The sequence below is a fragment of the Microcaecilia unicolor genome, unplaced genomic scaffold (genome assembly GCF_901765095.1).
Source record: "Microcaecilia unicolor unplaced genomic scaffold, aMicUni1.1, whole genome shotgun sequence".
NCBI classification, from domain to species: Eukaryota; Metazoa; Chordata; class Amphibia; order Gymnophiona; family Siphonopidae; genus Microcaecilia; species Microcaecilia unicolor.
In genome coordinates this window covers 37,255-58,479 of record NW_021963732.1, presented here as the reverse complement: position 1 = coordinate 58,479, position 21,225 = coordinate 37,255, and the positions used below count along the sequence as shown (strand labels likewise).

The 21,225-nt window shown below is 41.3% G+C and overlaps 1 protein-coding gene across 1 annotated transcript; it reads left to right on the top strand.

The window, feature by feature from the left end:
• Nucleotides 1-2,536: 2,536 nt before the first annotated feature.
• On the top strand, nt 2,537-20,446 carry LOC115459593 (eIF-2-alpha kinase activator GCN1-like; the record flags this gene model as incomplete). The annotated part of the gene is made up of 5 exons (XM_030189401.1): nt 2,537-2,702; nt 3,121-3,315; nt 3,522-3,768; nt 13,820-13,941; nt 20,408-20,446. Coding segments are annotated over 5 exons (769 nt in total), but the record flags the coding sequence as incomplete, so codon positions are not given.
• Between the last annotated feature and the right edge of the window lie 779 nt (nt 20,447-21,225).

The window sequence follows — 21,225 nt, the reverse complement described above, 5'->3', positions numbered from 1 at the left end:
CTGTTTCAGGAGGTCGTCCAGATGTGGCACTGGGCAGTACAGTATGGGATGCTACTCAAGGCAACTTACCTGATTGGCAAATCCAACAGCCTGACTGACAGACTGAGCATGATCATGTAACCGCACGAGAGGTCCCTCAGCATGGGCGTTGTTCGTGAGGTCTTCCAAGTGTAAGGCTCCCCCTTGGTGGGATCTTTTTGCCACTCAGTTCAATCACAAGTCTCTTAGTACTGTTTCAGGCTCCAGGCCCATGACATACTAGCGTCAGATGCCTTCCTCCTTCATTGGGGGACTGGTCTTCTGTATGCGTATCCTCCCATCCCTCTTGTGGAGAAGACTTTGCTGAAAGTCATGCAAACTTTTCCCTCCCTGTCTCAAACAATTTGAAAATTCTGGGTGTTACCATTGACCGAAATCTTACACTTGAAAACCACATGAAGAATATAACTAAGAAAATGTTCCATTCCATGTGGAAACTCAAAAGAGTAAAACCTTAATTCCCAAGGGCCATCTTCCGGAACCTGGTACAGTCAATGGTATTAAGTCATCTAGACTATTGCAATACATTTTGCTGGCTGTAAAGAACAGACCATCAAAAAACTTCAAACAGCCCAGAATACCGCAGCTAGACTCATATTCGGGAAAACAAAATATGAAAGTGCAAAACCCTTGAGAAAGAAACTACACTGGCTTCCACTTAAAGAACGCACCACATTCAAGATCTGCAGAATTGTTCATAAAATCATCTAAGGAGATGCCCCAACCTACATGCTAGACCTAGTGAACCTACCACCCAGAAACGCAAAAAAATCTTCCCGCACCTTTTTCAACCTACACTTCCCCAGTTGTAAAGGATTAAAATACAAACTATCTCACGCGACCAGCTTTTCTTATATGGGCACACAGCTGTGGAATGCACTTCCAACTCACCTGAGAACGATCAATGAATTAATTAACTTCCGCAAATCTCTGAAGACGTACCTCTTTGATAAAGCCTATCACGAGAACCCATAGATAACCATAACACAACACCTTTCCAACTTTAGCACAATGTATCTACAACTACTTGATCAAATCCTTTTGTCTTCCGTGACTTCTTTGTAACACCAAATGTATACTTCTTTGTAACACCAAATGTATACTTCTTTGTAACACCAAATGTATACTTCTTTGGAACGCCAAATGTATACTTCTTTGTAACGCCAAATGTATACTTCTTTGTAACATCAAATGTATACTTCATCCTGTATGGCGAAGCCACATTGAGCCTGCAAATAGGTGGGAAAATGTGGGATACAAGTGAAATAAATAAACCGTGGAACCATGACCCTGAACTATCCATACTGGCCCAGGCAGATCTGGCTCCCTCTTCTGAAGTTGTTCTCCAAAGAGCTTGGAGATTGGAGTGTTTTCCAGCCCTCATCACAAAGAACGAGGGATCTCTTCTATATCCCAACCTCCAGTCTCTGGCCCTTACAGCTTGGATGTTGAGAGCTTAGAATTTGCTTCCTTGCGTCTTCCTGAGGGTCTCCAAGGTCTTACTGGCTTACAGGAAAGATTCCACTACGAGGTGCTCATCTTTCAAATGGAGGAGGTTTGCCGTGTGGTGCGAGGGCTAGGCCCTAGATCCCTTTTCTTGTCCTACACAGACATCCTGTTTGAATACCTTCTACTGTGTTTGGTCTCAAGACCAATTCTGTAAGGGCTCACCTTAGCGAGATTAGTGCTTTGTCATCGTGTAGAGCAGTGGTTCCCAAGCCTGGTCCTGGAGGCACCCCAGCCAGTCAGATTTTCAGGATACCCACAATGAATATTCATGAGAGAGATTTTCTTGCACTGTCTCCATTACATGGACATAGACATTTTTTCCCGTTTGAAAATCACTGTTGGACGTCCTACTTTTGTACTCTCCCTAGTCCCGTGCAGAACATACCCACAACTACTCTCTTGCTGTTCGGTTGAACTGCAGTGTGAAACGTCCAGATTCTGACTTTCCAAAATTAGGATTTGGATATTTTTAGCAAACAGATGTTTTTTTAGGCATTTTGAGGTGTCCATCTGCTTTGAAAATGAGCACCTTATTCTCTTTGGCTTTTCCCGAGTCTTAGTTTTGTGGAGGGGGGGTTGGTATGACAATCTAGTAGTCTTTCTTTACTTCTTTGTTGCTTTTCTTTTCCATCCTGTCTGAGTATATGGAGTTCCTTCACTATTTGTTGTAGCTATGTATGTAAACTGTTTGATGCCTAGCACATTGCAGTGGGCAAGTAAGCAGTGAGTCGGCCTTTGACTGGACAGAGCAATGGTGGATATATGGAACACCATTCAATTTGTGGTGCTAAAAGCAAAAACAGAATTCTAGAAAGTATGAGAATGTAATCTTAACTAAGGATTCTTGAGTTAAAGGTAAGCAGAGTTTAGGCTGCAGTATTTTGTCGGGAAAAGAGAATAGACTGTTTGGTCTCTGTTTCTGTGGAAACTTGTGTAGAACATCTCATATTACCTGATTTTGTCCTTTTGATTTTTGCTTCCTTTCTAGGTGCGGCATAGCCCTAGCACTAAACAAACTGGCACCATATTTGGATGGATTTCAAGTTAAGCCTCTGTTCCAGTTCTTTGTTCCTGATGCCCTTAATGACCGTCACCCTGAGGTCAGGAAGTGCATGTTGGATGCTGCTCTTTCTGCTCTCAACACCCATGGCAAGGTAGGCAGCCGGGTGTGCTCTTCAAGGACAGCACTAAATGAAGCCAACAATGCTAACCCTATATGGCAAGACATTTGAGAAAGACTGTAAAAGATTCAATATAATAATGCAGTGTATGTACTTCTGTTTCTTGAGTTTGTGCTCTGTTCAGGCAGTTCACCATAAATAGTCTCCTTTACATTAAGAACATTTTGCTAGTAAGTTAACTTTTATTTGGGTGCTACACATTTTGCTTAAATGGTGATGGGCTGACCTAGGAGATTTGTTTAATATCTTTATATTAAGCACATTCCATTATAAAATTAGATGTTACTTTTGTATTCCACTTAGTTTAATTAGACAATAAGTATACGAATGAATAAATAAATTTAGATTTACACCAATATACTATGACATGACACATTTTCTTCTTTTTCAGGACAGTGTTAATTCTCTCTTGCCAGTGTTTGAAGAGTTTTTGAAAAATGCGCCCACTGATGCCAGTTATGATGCAGTGAGGCAGAGTGTGGTCATCCTAATGGGCTCATTGGCAAAACATTTGGACAAGAATGATCCCAAAGTGAAACCAATTGTAGCCAAACTGATAACTGCACTGTCAACACCATCTCAGCAGGTATCTCCTTACATACACTCCTGGGACTGTTTAACGGGTCAGTGCAAAGATACTGCTTAGGAATGCTACAGGCTGCATACTGTTTTGTCTCTCCTCTGGTGTTATGAAAGCAAAGAGATGTGAAGTACTTTGTTTAATTACACAGGACGAGGGCTTATGGTTGTCATATAGGTGTTCATGTTGCGCTTCTGCAATGCATTCTTCAGGTTCAGGAGTCTGTTGCTAGCTGTCTGCCACCCCTTGTACCAGCTATCAAGGAAGATGCAGCAGGAATGATACAAAAGCTAATGGAACTGCTGTTAGAATCTGATAAATATGCTGAACGCAAAGGTGCAGCCTATGGTTTAGCTGGCCTGGTGAAAGGTCTGGGAATCTTATCTTTGAAGCAGCAAGATATGATGACAACTCTCACTGATGCCATTCAGGATAAGAAGAATTTCCGACGGCGAGAGGGTAAGGGAATTCTTGCTTAATTTTCTTTTCTTTGTTCCCCTATGATTGCAAAAGCTGAACTAAACCATACTTTTCTCAACAAAACATAGAAAATGACAGCAGATAAAGACCATATGGACTATCCAGTCTGCCCATCCATACCATCTACTATCTTTTTCTCTCCCTAAGAGATCCTATACTTTATTGAATTTGGATAGAGTCTGTCTCCACCACCTGCATTGGGAGGCTGTTCCACGCCACCAACATTCTTTCTGTAAAGAAATATTTCCTTGTATTACTCCTTAATCTGTCCCCTTTCACCTTCATTCTATGCCGCCTCATTTAAGAGCATTTATGCCACAGAGATATTTAAATGTGTCTATCGTATCTCCCCTCTCCTACTCCCACCTTTCTTCCAAAGTATACATAATGTCTGTCTCCATATGTTTATGATGAAGACCACTGACCATTTTAGTAGCTGCCCTCCGGACCAACTTATTTATATCTTTTTTTTTTTTTTTTTAAGGTGCAGTCTCCAGAATTGTGCAAATTATTCTAAACTATTAAAAAGGCCCGTTTCTCAGAGAAATGAAATGGGCGCTAGCAAGGTTTTCCTCGGAGCGTGTATGTTTGAGAGAGAGTGTGTGTGAGAGAGAGTGAATGTGCGAGTGTGTGGGTGACAGAGAGAGAGTGACTCTGGGTGCGAGTGTGTGTGAGAGAGAGTGTCCTCTGGTCTGAGGACCGCCTCCCCCTCTCAGGTCTGAGGACCGCCTCCTCCCCTCTGTAGCAGAAGGTGAATTTTGAGCTGGCTTACGTATTGTTTTGTTGGGGAGTCTGTGAATTGCATGAGCAATCAGTGCTGCCATTGTGGTGTTGGGAGTTTGTCTGGAGGAGGGTACGTTGTTCCACATAATTGTATGTGTTTCTGTTGTTTGTGGAGGGGTTGGGGGGTCAGAGGGTGTGGTGGGTTGAGGTACATAGGTGTGTGTGTGTGTGTGAGTGAGAGAGATGCTGTCTGTGCATGGCACAGTTTGTGTTTCTCTGTGTGAGTAGATAGATGCTTTTGGGCGGGCGGGCGGGAGGGAGTGTGGTGGAGCTGGGTAACTTGTGTGCTTTGGCTGTGGGGTCTGGCATTGGAACTCAGGCTGTCCTCCTTTATAGCAAGGTTTTTTTTTTTGTTCTTTTAAAAGAAGGGGGCAGGGGGAGGAAGAAGACACCATCATCTGCTATACTTGCTTGACACCCATCTATATAAAGAATTCTCACCTCCAACGTTGTGAAGCTCGTAGTTCACGTGCGCACTGTTGTTATTGTTGATGAGCGTCATCGCGTTGGCGAAATGTTGGGGCTCGTTTGTAGAGATTCCTTCGGAGCTATGTGCATGGGGGGAGGTGATTGGGTGATGCGCCGAGGAGGGGGGCACTGACAGCTGATTTGTAGGCAGGGGGAAGAGTAGGGAAACACGCGCTGCGTGTTTCGCTACTGCTCCCCCTGCGTGGCTCGTGGTTTTCTGTCGTTTTGCTTTCATTGGATCTTGTTTGCGACTTGTGCCTTCCCTACCCCTTTTCCTCCCCCTGCATGGCTCGTGGTTTTCTCTGGTTTTTGTGCCTTGTGCCTTCCCCGCCCTGCCGTCGACATCATCGCGTTTTGACGCGAGGGTGGAGGTACAGTGCAGCCCATTGGGTGAGTGTCAGTGCTCCGCCCTCGACATCATAACGTTGTGACGCGAGGGCGGGGCACACACTCATGGGGGAACAGCGATCTACACCAGCACGGAAGTTGGTGCAGCTTCCGGCTTCATTAGAAATTGGGGTTGTGAATTATGTCTGGATGGGGTGTGGCTGAGGGCAGGTCTATGAGTGAGAGTGAGTGGTGCTGACAGCCTGAACAGTACAGGGCTTCAGTGTTTCCCTGCCACACAGTGAGGTGAGAATTATTTATATAGATGAGGTTTCAGCAGAGACCTATACTGGGACATCACCTTCTTTTTCCTGCTGGCCATTCCTCTCCCTATGCACCCAAGAATCCTTCTGACTTTTGCCATCACCTTTTCTACCTCTTTGGTCACCTTAAGATCATCAGATACGATAACTTCAAAGTCCCTGCTCTTCTTTTGTACACAGAAGTACTTCACCCCCTATTCTGCAATGCTCCCTTGGGTTTTTGTAGCACAAATGTATGACCCTTTATTTTGTAGCATTAAATCTTAGTGACCAAATTCTAGACCATTTTTCAAGCTTCACTAGATCCCTCCTTTTGTTCACCTTAGAGGGGTGTCTATTCTGTTGTATGTTTTCATATCATCTGCAAAGAGACGAACTTTGAGACAAATACTTAGAAAAATATTAAAAGCAGCTGGACTGCAAAGTGCAGGATGCCTTGCCCACCAAATATTCCCTATTTCCTTTGCTGATATCGTAGAATAAAAATGAAAGTTCAGAAACTGTAAGTTATAATAACACATCAAATTTTCTATTTTTGTGAAACTTATTCTCAAGTATCTTACTCCCTTTGACTAAGGCAGTAGTAAAATTCAAACAGTTCAATCATCTTGACCTAATCATATAAGATATTATCATGACCTCCCACCCATTTGGCCCAAAGATGTCAAGTCTACAGTTTCACTAGTAACATTGCACAACTCTGATGAGAAAATGGCATCCATTTTAGCCACCACTCTCAAAATCTCAAAGTTGGTTACATGTCTCTGTTAAGGTGATGAGCTTCCCAGGCCCAAGGAGTCCAGAAGGACCATTGGATATAGGGAGACTTTTGGAGAAGTTATAACATTATGTACACTTTCCAAAGTCAATTGGGATGTAATACTGGAGATACCTTGCAGAGGGAACTGTGTGTACACTTTCCAAAGTCAAGTGGTGTGTAATACTGGAGATATCCATTGACAGAATTGCAAGGGAACTGTGTGGTGTAACTCTATCATCAGCTAAATTTCCATTGTTCTTCATGTTGCCAAAACATATTGGGGATCATTTTCAAAACAGAAAAACATAAAGTGACATTTGGAAATTGAGATTTTTGAAACTCAGGTTTGAGACTTTTTTCTCTGCAGTGCGTTCAAACAACAAGGGGGCATGTTGGGGACAAGATTTGGGCATTCCCAGAACTTGGATGCTTTTCTGCCATAATGGAACAAAGCAAAAATGTCCAGGACTAAATGTGAGACATTTTGGTCTAGACCTGTTTCAGTCACACCTAAGTAAAAAAAAAAAAAAAAAAGGGTGCCCTAAATGATAAAGTGGCCACTGGAAGGATTATTCCCCCAGTGGTCACTGACCCCCTCCCACCCCCAAGGGGATGTGAAGGAAACAGTACATACCAGCCTGTATGATAGCTTCAGATGTTAGCCAGTCCTGTTAGAGCAGCAAGCAGGTCCCTGCGGGAGGGGGGTCCTGAGCCCAAGGTGGGGGGGCATATTTTGGCCCACCCCCCCAACCCCGCCACTTTCGACCCCTGCCGCCGCAAGGTACCTTTGCTGGCGGGGGTCCCCAACCCCCGCCAGCCAAAGTCTTCTTCAGCACGCGGTCTCCGACACGTTCAATGATCTGTGGTATGAGTCCTGATGTCCTGCACATTCCTTTAAATGAAACTTAAAAAAAGATATAGCGGATTAGAAAAGGTTCAGAGAAAAGTGACCAAAATGATAAAGGGGATGGAACTCCTCTCGTATGAGGAAAAGCTAAAGAGGTTAGGGCCCTTTAGCTTGGAAAACAGATGGATGAGGGGAAACATGATTGAGGTCTACAAAATCTTGAGTGGAGTAGAACAGTAGAAGTGAATTGATTTTTTATTCATTCCAGAAGTACAAAGACTAGGGGACACTCAAAGTCACATGGAAATACTTTTAAAACAAATAGGAGGAAATATTTTTCACTCGATGAATAGTTAAGCTTTGGAACTGTTTGCCGGAGTATGTGGTAACAGCAGTTAGCGTATCTGGGTTTAAAAAAGGTTTGGCCAAGTTCCTGGATGAAAAGTCCATAGTCTGCTATTGAGTCAGACATGGGGAAGCTATTGCTTGCCCTGAGATTGGTAGCATGGAATGCTGCCACTATTTGGGTTTCAGCCAGGTACTTGTGACCTGTCTTGGCCACTGTTGGAAATGGGATACTGGGCTAGATGGACCTTTGGTGTGACACAGTATGGCTATTTTTATGTTATGTTCTTATGAAGACACATACACATGTTTTCATCCATTTCTATTTATGTATTGGCATCTAGAAAATAAAAAAAAATGTGTAAAAAAAATAAAAAGTAAAACTACTCAAAACGTAACCTTCCTAGCTCATGGGATTGTCATAGGTCCTATATTAACCCAAATTACAATTAAACTCAATGTATGTATTTCAATCCTGCTAACCAGTGTGACCATATTAAAATGATCCAAGACGCCACTGAAAACAAATAAAATACAGAAAACAAAACACCATTTTACTAGAAATACAATTTTACAAAATAAAGGGAACAATATAACTCGTAGATCTACATATCATGAACGCACTAAAACGTCATAGATGGGTTGACACACTCCTACCTGCAGATGGAGACTGAGAACTGCTGAGTTTCAAGTAAGCTTATAAGTGTTCTTTGCAATCCCCTGAAAGCCAGTCTGTTCTCAATCTCATCAGATGGTAGCAGTGGTAAGCCTGTGCAGTCCTGGTCAGTGTGGGCCCTAGGGGAATGACTTTAGGCTTGTTGGGATTTTTTTTTTTTTTTTTTCTTTGGGTCTAGATACTGGTAATGCAATTTATTAACAAAAAAAAAAAGAGAGAAAAGAAAGCCTTCTCAGTGTTCACTGTTTCTTCATTTTTACTAGAACTACAGTCTTGCAAACTATCAAAGGAACAATACAACTTGTAAATATACATATTATGAAACACTAAAACACCATTTCTTCCACCATGCTTCGAAAGGATCTGATAATAGTATAACAATATTACTCAACTCTCCTACATAAAGAGTTCAAACAAAAAAAATACCATTCAGAAGAAAATGCTATCTCACAGGTGGACCAAATAGAGCCCAAAGAGGCCTTACTTCCAGAATAGTGAATTTCACGCCATTGCTAGAGAGACAGGTTGAAGTCATTGTGTGATGACAAGCCTAGTGAACGTAACACACGCAAAGTTGCTTTGCCTGGCTAGCATATTGTGCACAATTGTAGCTCTAGTAAAATGCTGTCCTGTTTCCTGCATTTTTTTCAATAGCATTTTGTTTTACATTAGTTTAATATGGTCACACTGGTTAGCAGGAATGACATATATATATTGGGACTAATTCTAATTTGCATTAAAATTGGACCCATGCCATGAGTTGTGAAGGTTATTTTGAGTTGTTTTATTTTTTACACTTTATTTTTTTATTTTTTAGATATCCATACATAAATCGAAGTGGATGAATACATTTGTATGTTTTCATATTTTGTTGGTGCATTCCTTATCTTCTATGTGGATGACCAGTGACTGGTGGTAATTATGCTCAAGTAGTTCCTTTTTAAGTGATGAGAATGTGGTAACTCTGTGTGGTTCAGTGTTTTGTTTTGTTTTTTGGTTTTTTTTTCGTCACTGTTTTAAATATTTTTAGATAGCTGTACATGTTTCAATATGTCTTATATTGCACCATCTCATTTTACAGTTTAACTTATGTTTTTTGTAATGTTTTTATATGTTTCTGTTCTCTGTATGTGACATTTACCCTGATGCAGCCTGTTGGCAAAACATAGGTTCTGTGTGTACTATTGTTGGATATTAAATATTGCTTTTAAAAACAGAACTCGGGGGGGGGGGTTATGCACACTTTTTTATTTATTTTTTAACCACTTGTATAGTGCTGGCATCCTTTGCTATAGTGACACAGACAAGGTTTTATCTTCTTTTAAGGAAATGTGTTTTATTTCATGGTGTAGCTATTTGGGTTTACCCAGATATGTCTTTCTGTATACAGGAAATCTGTGGAGAATTTCTTAAACTTAAACAAAGGGTATAGAGCTTGGGTGTGACTTAAATTTCCTCATAAATCTTTAATAATAGTTCAAGGGAAAGATTGTGTTTTTTTAATCAAGTACATTTGAATGAATTTATTTCGACATATGAAGAAAGGACAGTCTTCAGTTAGCTGATGATTTAATAGAGGCTTTTGTTTTATTTGCAGATTATATTTTGCTTGGTTGCTTTATTATTCCTTTTTTTCTTTGGTGATTCTTTCTCCCCATATTTCTTCATTTAAAAGAGTAGGTCAGGGATTTTGCCCTCTAGATTTTTTTTTTTTTTTGGTATGTAATAATTGCAATAATTACTCTTTTTTTTTTTTTTTTTCTGATATGCGATATAGTGATTGTTAATTAAAAGAGAGAACCAGACCAAGAACCAATCCCCCACCACTAGTAACGTCCCAGTTTTCAGATTGAACTCCATTTACCACTACCTTTTGTCATCTATCATTCGGGGGGGGGGGGGTTAATTGAAATTTTGAAATGAAATTAAAACCTACAAGAAAAAAAGAAAAACCACAGAGGGAAAAATTACAAGAAATATTAATACAAAGAGCACAGATAAATGCAACTCACATTATGGGGAAAAAGAAAACAAAAAAAAAAAAAATCAATGGAAAAAGAGAACCCTCTAACAGAAATCTCACATGTGATACCAGCAGTTACTGGATCTATAAAACACCCCTCCACCAAAACTCCCAGAAACAATTTGGCCAAAAGGCTTCAACAGTAGTTTTGGTTTTGGCCAAAACTGATCACGTATGTTCAGTGGAAGGCAAAAATTTGTGATTTCTCTCTCTCCCTCCCTCCCCTTCCCCTCCGCTTACCTATAGATACTCCAATTGGAGCTATCATATATCCCTGGTGATCTAGGGTGTAATCAGGGCAGGAGTGATCCCTAGTCACTCCTTCCCATGCTGGCTCTGCTCTCGAAATGGCTGCCATGACCATGGTAATCTTGCAAGACTGCTGCAAGAGGTCACAGCAGCCATTTGAGAGTAGAGCTGACATGGGGAAGAGCTGGGGTTCACTTCTACCCTGACTAGACTACCAGTGGTATGCAGAAGCTAGATTATTTGAGAAAGGAACCTGCAATGATTGTTTTTTTCCAGCACAAGTACTGGTCTGCTTATAGTGTTAGTAGAGAAATGATATTACAATATATTTTTTTTTTTTTTTTTTTTATATGTTAATTTATATCCGTATCTTATTGCATCTGCAAAACAGAACGGTTTACATATATATAAAAAAATTGGTATATACAAATAGACATAGGAATTCCATTCATGACAGGAAAGCACAGCAATCAAGATAAACTACATAATAAATCAATACAAGTTAAAAATCTAATATCCACTTAAGCTATCCCATTTTTCTTTGTCTTTTTGACCTTATCTCATTATGCTAAGTTCTGTTCTACGTAGCTTATAAGAGAGAGGTTTTCAGAAGTTTTCGGTAATGGAGATAAGATTTCTCTAATCTGATCTCCTTTGGAAGGCTATTCCAAAGGGAGGGTGACAGGTAGAAAAAAGCCGATCTCCGTGTAGATTCCCATCTAGCCTTAGTAAGAGGGGAATGACTAACCTGTTATCTGTTAGGGATCTGAGAGTTCGCATAGCGGTGTAGGGGATTGTTAAATTCGACAAGTAGCTAGGGTTTAATGTGTGAAAGGCTTTGTGTGTCAGGACAAGAGCCTTAAACTTTATTCTTGCTTCGACCGGGAGCCAGTGCAGATGATGCAATAAAGGTGTTGCTCGATCATCCCTCCGGGCCCTACAGATCATACGTGCTGCTGTATTTTGAATTCTTTGTAATCGCTTTAAGTTTGCTTGAGTAATCCCAGCATATACAATGTTACAGTAGTCTAAACGTGAAGTAATATATGCCGATGTCAGCGTTTTGAGAGAGTCCTTACTTATTGAATTTCTGACTGACCGAAGCCGTCTCAGATGAAAGAAAGATTTTTTCACTACATCGGATACTTGTTCCTCAAAGGTCAATGCGGAATCAATAATGACCCCGAGATATCTAAAAGACTTAACTGTTGGAATATTCTGACCAAATAGCACAGGTACCACAGAGGGATATGTGCCTTGCCCTACTATCCAAGATGTAGTAGTCTTATCCGGGTTCAGTACCAGCTGATGTGTTGTCAACCAGTCTGCTACTTTATCCAAGCATATTTGAATGGGTGTAAGATCTATGTTCGATGGTCTAACATAATGGATAAGCAAAAAATCATCTGCATATGAGTAAAATGAAGTCTGTATATTAGAAAATAATTTGAGAAATGTATTGCTCTTGATAGTAATTTTTCAGAGCATATAGTCTTCGCATTCACATCAATGGGCTTTTTTATTTTGGATTGTTCATCAAGCTGGTATAGTGTCCACAGCATAGACCAGTATCTTTACTCCTTTACCCTTTTTTTTTTTTAGTAAGAATCTATATTATGCTTGTCCATGTTTTATAAATACAAAAGGGGAAACACCTCAAAATACTTTCTCTTGTTGCTTGTGCACAGTTTGGGTAAGCATAAAAGCTGGTAATCATGATTTTTTTTTTTAACATGTTCTCACAAAGTTATGTCTCAGAGGACATTTAACTACATCTACTTTGACCTGGGAACCTAAACATGCCAGACTTGTGAGAAGCCCTTGTTAAAATGGTTTTCCTAGTTGTCAGTCTATGCTGGAGGGTGGTAATCTCCTGTGAATTTAGCAGAGGGCTTAGAGGGCTGCTGACTACAGGCTCTGACAATCCCTAGTGGGCCTCATTGGTTCAGATTAACACAACCAAACTTTAGTTTTCAGTTTTGGTTTCGGCTCGGTTGGCCTCTAACTGAGAAAATCTTAATCCTGTAACCACAAAACAGATAATCTTTCTTTTTAAAGAAAGACACCAAAATCACTAATTTATCATTCTTAGTGAAGAACATAACTAGTAAGGTAGCCCTTAAGGATATCTTCAGTGAGACTTTCCAAGAAATTTGCCAAATCAGGCGCCTTCTCCCATCACATTCTTCATTAAAGATTTCTGAAAAACATAACGACAGTAGGGATATTCAAGACCTCTTTGAAATATTTAATCAACTAACTCTTACATGAAAGCACTCATTGTGGAAAATTAAAAAATCAAAGATTTCAAGCTGTCAAGGAATTTTTCAGCCCCTCCAGCTTAAAATGAGTGGAGAGGTTTGTCCTTGATTGCCAAATTAAGCTTTTGAAGTTCCATAATTTGGAGTGCCTCAACAGAGGAACACTTTTATTTAGATCTTGCCAACCTAGCTACTATCTCTTGAGAAAAGTGACATAACTGACCAAGCATCTCCCCCCACCCTTTATTATGGATTCAGTTCTTTTGACAACAGTCCAAATATCTTTCAATATCACTTCCTTAGATCCAGAGACATATTTAAACCACAAGCCTCGTCTCAACAACTGCTTTGGCACTGGAACCACAACCCCTCTTCATGACGGGTTCAACAGGAATAGTTGCCCCAAGACTCATGCCAACAGCACTCACTAGAGAAGCAGAGTGTATACTCCAAAGAGGAACTAGGTAAAAGAGTTACCGTTGAAGGTGCAAGACCCGCAACCAAATGTTTATCCACAAGGCCTCGTGCGCTACAGTGATTAGTTTATAGTTTAATTTATAGTTTATTAAGTAGTTACTATACCACTTTAACTGGCCAAGCAGGGTAAAGTGGTGTACACACTACAACAAAATATAAGAAAAGGAGCTCCATTATTTATTAGTAAAGCGAAGATCACTCACTCTAGAACTGGACAAAGAGAGGGGGGGGGGGGGGACAATATCATAGTGTCAAAAGGATAGACAAAAGGAAAAGGGGTAGTTAGCAAACCTTTCAGCTTCCTGATAGATTCTCTTAGTTTACTCCTAAAATTCATTTAAACAAGTTAAGTTTTTCTGGATTTGGTCATGTTCAGTTGCAAGAGGGAATTTTTAAAATTTACATATAGATAGAATGTGTGTTTCTTGCTGCTGTACTTGTTTTGTGTGTCCTTGTCTTGGTTGATAGTATGTCTTGTGATTTTTCCTCAGGTGCTCTTTTTGCCTTTGAGATGCTGTGTAACATGCTAGGGAAGCTGTTTGAGCCCTATGTGGTTCATGTTCTACCCCACCTACTGCTCTGCTTTGGAGATGGGAACCAGTATGTGCGAGAGGTTAGTAAAGATCTAGAATTCCCATATATAAAGAAATATTGGGACTGGCCCAGTGGAAGTTCTGTGTCAACAGAATACCTATATTTGAATTGGGATCCAAGTTTTCTGGTCATTCTGCTGGTTATGACTGGGGCTGCTGAAGAGGCAGCATTTATAGCTCCTGTGAAGAAGAACCTGTGGGCATGATTCAAGGTATTGACTATGTGCTGGGTTCTGAAAGATTTGTTTGTAGCCCTCTACCAATCACTACTGCTATGATGGCTGGTCACTGGGGGGGGGGGGGGGTGAATGGCCCATGATTGAAATCCCTGATGCCATAGCCTCTGATGCTTAACACAGGTTCTTGCTAGATAAAAAGCGCAGGTATGGAGGAAGATGAGCCAACCTGAAAACAAAAAAGATGTTGAATATTGAGGAACCATCTACATGATGTAGCCATCATGGAGAGGAGAAGCTACAACCAGAGCCCACTCTATTTCTACATACAATTCTTAACCGTTCTACCCATCCCCATCTCACACATTATATTCTGCACTTACTGACTCTGTTGTGAAGGTGCAGATGGTGTAGTCCATACTCTAGGGAGAGGCTGACTGTGATGGTGAAAATAGAATGTGCCCTTTGTTTCCAGGAAAAGGCTGGCTTTGCTAATGGTGTGCATATTATAGGCCATATATATGATACCTAAAGAATCATGATCTGCTTTGCAGAAATGTGGAAATTGTGCCACAAGTCAGCGATCCTTCTGGAGTGGAGGAGTAGCCTAGTGCAGTGAACTTTGATCCTGGGGAACTGGGTTCAATTCCCACTGCAGCTCCTTGTGACTCTGGGCAAGTCACTTAACCCTCCATTGCCCCTGGTACAAATAACTACCTGTATATACTATATAAACCGCTTTGAATGTAGTCGCAAAAAAAAACAGAAAGGCATGTATCAAGTCCCATTCCCTTTCCCTGCTACCATTGGTTCTTGGATACTGTTATATATTCTGGGATCAGCTGAGTACTTGTGTCTCTTACAGTGGCCAGTGCAGTTCACAACACTGAGCATGAATTATCTTGGTCAGACTTTTGTTATTCTGTTGTCATGGGTCAGTATTCAAAGGGTGTGTCTGGCTAACTTTGAAAGTTAGCTGGACATTGATTGTGCAAAAATAAATCCTGTTAAGGGCAAAATGTGAATCAAGTGTTATTACTATCAGTGATATTCTGGGTGGTATTGACTGGATTCGCGTTAATAAAGATTAAATTGAAAAAAAAGTTAGCTGGACAAACCTTTTTTGAAAATTCCCCCTTCTCTCCCACCCTTGTGTCCTCCCCATTTCTCCTCCCAGCAGAGTTTTGTCTGGGCAAATTATAACCCACTTAAAATTTTGCCATATGGAATCTTGGTGCTGTAGGTATTTCCAGAGGATGGTTGAACTTTGGTGGATGAGTGCCAAAATTCAGCACTTTTCAGCCAGGATTATTCTTGTTGACCAAATAGAAAACCTAAAGTTAACCAGACCAGTCTAGATGACTGTGGGCAGATGGAGACACAATAAATGAGCATTTCATTACATAGGCTCCCACTATTCCAGAACCTGTGAGATAGTTGTGTCAATCTACCAACATGTGGAGATAGAGAACTGAAAACTGAACTGAGACATCTGTCTCTTGGCTCCAGTGTATTGTGTTGGAACAATTGCATCGCTCTAATTGTAGGGGTAATTTTGGGCATATGCTACGACAGTCTGAACAATAGTGGATTTTTTTCTTTACTTCCGTTGAACTCTATGTATTGAATGTTAGGAATGAATGGCCCGCCTTCATTTAGGTGGCCCGTTGACAAGCATTTTTGATTGTTTTGAATGCGATTGGTTGTCCTCTGACAAAGGAGGTGGAACATTGCCTTTAAATTTTACTGGCATTTTCTATCAGTTAACCTGCCTGATCTTTGGGAGCAGTGGTCATGACACAGGATGACTACCACTGATGCAGCTTTGGAGAAACGGGGATTCCCCATTATGTATTGAGGACCCGTCGGCATGCTGGTCTATTTCTGGTTGAAGTAAGAAGACAGTGTGAGATAAGTGGATTATACAGAATTACTGACTTTGGATTACAGTGACAGTGATTAATGTTTTTGCCTGTGGAATACATAAGTACGTAAGTACTGCCACACTGGGAAAAGACCAAAGGTCCATCAAGCCCAGCACTCTGTCTCCAACAGCGGCCAATCCAGGCCCCAAGAACCTGGCAAAACCCCAAAATTTAATAACGATCAATGGACTTTTCCTTCAGGAATCTGTCCAGACTCAGGAAGGCCAGCTGCCGTCACTACCTTCTCCGGCAATGAGTTCCAGAGTCTTAACCACGCGCTGAGTAAAGAAAACTTTCTCCAATTTGTTTTAAACCTACCACATTCTAATTTCATCTTGTGTCCCCTTGTTCTATTATTGTTAGAAAGCGTAAACAAACGCTTCACATCTGTCCGCTCTAACCCCACTCATTATTTTGTACACCTCTATCATATCACCTCTCAGCCCGCCTTTTCTCCAGGCTAAAGAGTCCTAGCCTTTGTAACCTCTCCTCATAAGGTAGTCGTCCCATCCCTTTTATCATTTTCGTCGCCCTTCTCTGCACCTTCTCCAATTCCTTTATATCTTTTTTGAGATGAGGCGACCAGAACTGAACACAATACTCCAGGTGCGGTCGCACCATGGCGCGATATAACGGCATTATAACATCCCATGCTTGTTTTCCAGCCCTTGTTTTTTTCTACTGTGTTTGGGAATTCAGTTTAGGTCTTAGATTCCGCTAATATCCCCTGTAAAGAGTTAAGTTCAGTTTACAGCATTAGTAGGGCAGCAGTTACAGTTTTATAAATAAGATACCTTTTAGAGAGCTCTGACACCCGGTCACAGAGCTCCATGCACTTAACCGTCCATAGGCCTCTCACCAAACCCAATGCTTGACCCAATTCATGATCTCTTCTAAACATGACCAAACAACCCTCATACTCAGACCAGATAGCCCATCCTACTCCTACACCAGCAATCTATATTAACGCAAGATTTGTAGTGAGCAAAATCTTATTAAGGGAATTATTAGAATCGTCTATTCTAAGCTTTTTATTTATCTCTGAAACATGGCTTACGGAAATCTACAGCCCGACGTTACCCCATCTGTATCCAACCGGATATGACATCCTCCACTCCCCAAGACTAAACAAGAAAGGAGGAGGACTGGCACTATGTACAAGAGCTTTCTACCCATATCCTTAGTATAGGGGTATTCCCAGAACAGGAATACATGCTATGCAAACTCCATGGCAACGCCAAAGGAGCCAGCCAGATCGCTCTACTCCTTATCTACCGCTCACCAGGAGCTTGGTCTAAGGCTGAACCTACCATTTTAGAGGTCATCTCGTCTGCTATGTTCCAGTTTGCCGGAATAGTCGTCTTGGGAGATCTAAACCTACACCTAGAGATTGAAGCAGATACCAGTGTTCACAACTTTAAATCATTCTTGAAAACATCCGAACTCACTGTACATGGGAGAGGTCCAACCCATGAACAAGGCCGTACCTTAGACTTCCTTACCTCCTATCCCACCAACATGATTGGATCTCCCACATGGAAGCCTGTACCATGGTCTGATCACTTCCAACTGAATTTCACCATCAACATCTGCCTAACAAACCACCCCAAACATCACCCTGTTAAGCTAATAACCACCAGAGGGAAAATCAATGAATCCAGCTTCTGGAATGATTTAAGAAACTCCCTTACCCCTAAAAGCCCCAAACAAGAATCTGTAGAATTGGAATGGGACACCAAAGTCAAAACAGTCTTTGATAAAATAGCACCAACTACCACCAACAAGGTCAAAGAAATCCAAAAATCACACTGGTTCTCAGAAGAGCTATCACAGCTAAAACGAAACTGTAGAAACCTCAAAAAGAAATGGAGAAAAAGCAAAGCTATGGATGACAGATCCAAATGGAAACTCTGCTTTCTTCAGTATAAACATAAAGTAACCAACTCCAAGCGAAAACTACAGCACCCTAGTGGGCCTGTACACCCTTGACAATAGAAAACTATTCACCGTAGTAAGAAACCAACCTTCACCCACTCACCAGATAAGAGCAACAAACATGCCCCTCCGCTCAAGATCTAGCTGACTACTTCGAAAACAGGTCAGTCAAATTAGAGCTGAACTGACCAAATACAATTCAGAAGAAGAAAACTTAAGACTATGACCTAGAAGCCTATCCCACCTTAGATTCAAGCCATGGAATTAAAGCAAACCAACCACTGTCAATGGAAGATGTAAAATCATTACTACTTAAATGCTCAAGTTCATATTTCTTCCTAGATCACTGTACAGAATTCTTGTTCCAAACTACCCCACAAAAGTGGTTCATTGGCTAACAAACTGCCTTAATAGACTACTAAATTCTGGTTCTCTTTTCTCAGACATGGGTAAAGTCGTCCTCACATCAATATTAAAGGGTTCAGGGTTAGTCACAGCCTCTGCAGCAAATTATCACCCAGTGGCGAGTATACCACTCTTTACGAAAATGCTTGAATCATATGTTAGTAAACAATTCTCCAAATATCTGGACATGTTCTCCACATTACACCAGTCTCATTTCGGATTCAGAGCTGCACAGCACTGAAACCCTGCTCTTAGTACTAACAACGTACATCAAACAACACCTATGCAAAGGAGATCAGGTTCTACTACTTCAATTTGATATCTCAGCGGCATTCGATGCAATGGATCACATAATGCTACTGGAACGTCTGAATCAGATTGGAATAACTGGACCAGCCCTCAAATGGTCCAACAAATTCCTATCAAACCAAAACTACTCAGTGAAACAAAACAAAAACCTTTCCAAATACTGGGTTCTGAAATGTGGGGTTCCTCAAGGGTCCCTGCTCTCCCCCATCTTCAACTTCTTCATGTCCTCCCTTAGCTCCATACACCTGGGTTCAGGAGAACCATTACTATAATATGTGGACGACATCATTCTCCTTCTACCTCTGGTATCCTCATACCAAGATCCAACCTAACCAGTAACAATCGATATTCTCATCATTCAGACCTGGGCCTTGTCCAACAAACTGAAACTGAACACCCAAAATACAAAGATTCCCTGGTTCCAGAATCAAGGATCTCAGGTCCCAACTTCAATAACACTACCCAACAATACCACCTTCCCAATTGAATCAGAAACCAGAGTGCTGGGTCATCCATGACTCCTCACTATCATTGCAGAAGCAAGGAGTAGGAAGGGTAGGCTCTTCTCAAGAACCAGGAGACGTGTAAGAAAAAATAGGAACGACTCAACACAGCTGTGTTTCGGCGCTCCACGCGCCTTCCTCAGGAGTCTTATGATGTATAGCTGATGCAACGATAGTATTAAGCTATGGTGCTTAAGGGTTCTTTTTTTCCCACCTTCCACCCCCCCCCCCAAATAAAAAAGAGAATGAAGCCATGGAAGGGAAAAAGTACACACAAATTGTGATAAAATTTCCCATTTCCCTCCCCAAAGGCTTCCCCCCCACACACACACACATACATACCACCAGGGGCCCTCTGATCCCTGGAGACTAGTAGGCTAGAGGCTTTCTCCACCTGCCCAATGCAAGGCATAGGAATTTGAAGCCCTTCCTTAATGCAGTTCATCTGAGGTTTGGCCCTCCCGCTGGGACCCCAACTCACTCTACACAGCACCATTTGTGAAGAGGCAGCCCCTGGGGCAGGAGCAAGAAGGAAATGCTGCTGCTCCCATTGCTGTCCAGATCGTCTGGGTTGATTTGGGGTCCAGGGGGTAGAGCCAGGACTGACCCTCAGATTAATTGATTTAAGGGGCAAGTTTCACATTTCTATGTCCTGTATCTGGTTGGAGGGGGGGATCCCTTTCAGCTCAGTAGCCACCAGGGATCAGAGAGAGGTCTGAGGTCCTACTTGCCTGTAGGGGAGTAAGACATTTTGTCACGTGTGTATTTCATCTTGTTTTCATTCCTTTGTTCACTGTTGCCTGGAAGTCCATGTTGTTCAAAGGTGCTTACAAAGTATAGGGTCAGGCTGGAAAGATTTTCTCTGTCTCCTTCTGCCATCAGAGGACCTGTTCTGTTAAGATTAAAGAAAAAGAAATTCAGCATGTAAGTCAAAATTTAATCTTTTTTCTGGCTATCTTTAAGCCACATATTCAGCTCAAATTTATTTGAGCTGAATATCAATTAATGTTCTCTGCCTACATCAGGCGCATAGTAAATGACTCTAGTCTCCAGTCTTAAATAAATTGAGATGTATGATGATCTTGGTGGTCTTCAGAATTTGTGGCTCTGTTCACAGATGTTTTGGGCAGTGAGTGTTTTTTGCAGGTCCGGGGTTGAGTACAATAATGATTTTTAAAGAGGTTGAATAAGCTAGATTTCTTTTCCCTCCCTGCCCCCACCCCCTCCTCTAAGGCTGCAGATGAATGTGCCAAGGCTGTGATGAGTACTTAAGCGCCCATGGAGTAAAGCTTGTCCGCCATCTCTTCTGGTAGCACTTGAGAATCCTGGAGAACCAAAGCTGGTATGAAATTGTCCATATTTGAAACACAAATGTCAGTAGCTCTGCGTTTCACCATTATTATTATTATTTATTTATTTATTTTTTATTTTTGGCAGAAGATTCTTTACTGGTTGGGGGCGAACAACTTACATTTCTCTTTTTTGTAATTCCCTCATGCTGACATCCTTACAGTGAAGGTTTCAGCTCCCTGTATGCAGACAGTGGGTGAAAGTGATTCCATTTCTCTTCACTGTGACTTCTGTCTAGGGGGGGGGGGTGGGGGGGGGTGTTAAATTATTCTAACTATCCTTACCTGGACTTCATGATAGGGGAACTGTGGGACTCTAAACCTCCCCTCATTCTATCTTGAGGAAAAAGAGAGCAGGGTTCCTAGTCGCCCCTTATCCTCATTTTTCAGTGGGGTAGGGCAATGGGATTCTTAGTCCCTTCATATTACTAAACATAAAATTGTAGGCTTCAGTGCCTGAGATCAATGTTTGGCATTATGCAAAATAAAATCCAGCAGTTGTAGTTCCCCAAATAAGTCTATGCAGTCAAAATAATAAATAAAATGGTAGGAGCATGAGAGCCGAGAGCTTAGAAAAATTACAACTGCTTGTATTGTATAAAGTATGTACAAAAAAAATCCAACACTCAAGTGCATGAGAGGATTTTGTGTGTTTAATGATGGATATTAGTGCACTGTACACTGTAGAAAGCTGAACAATTT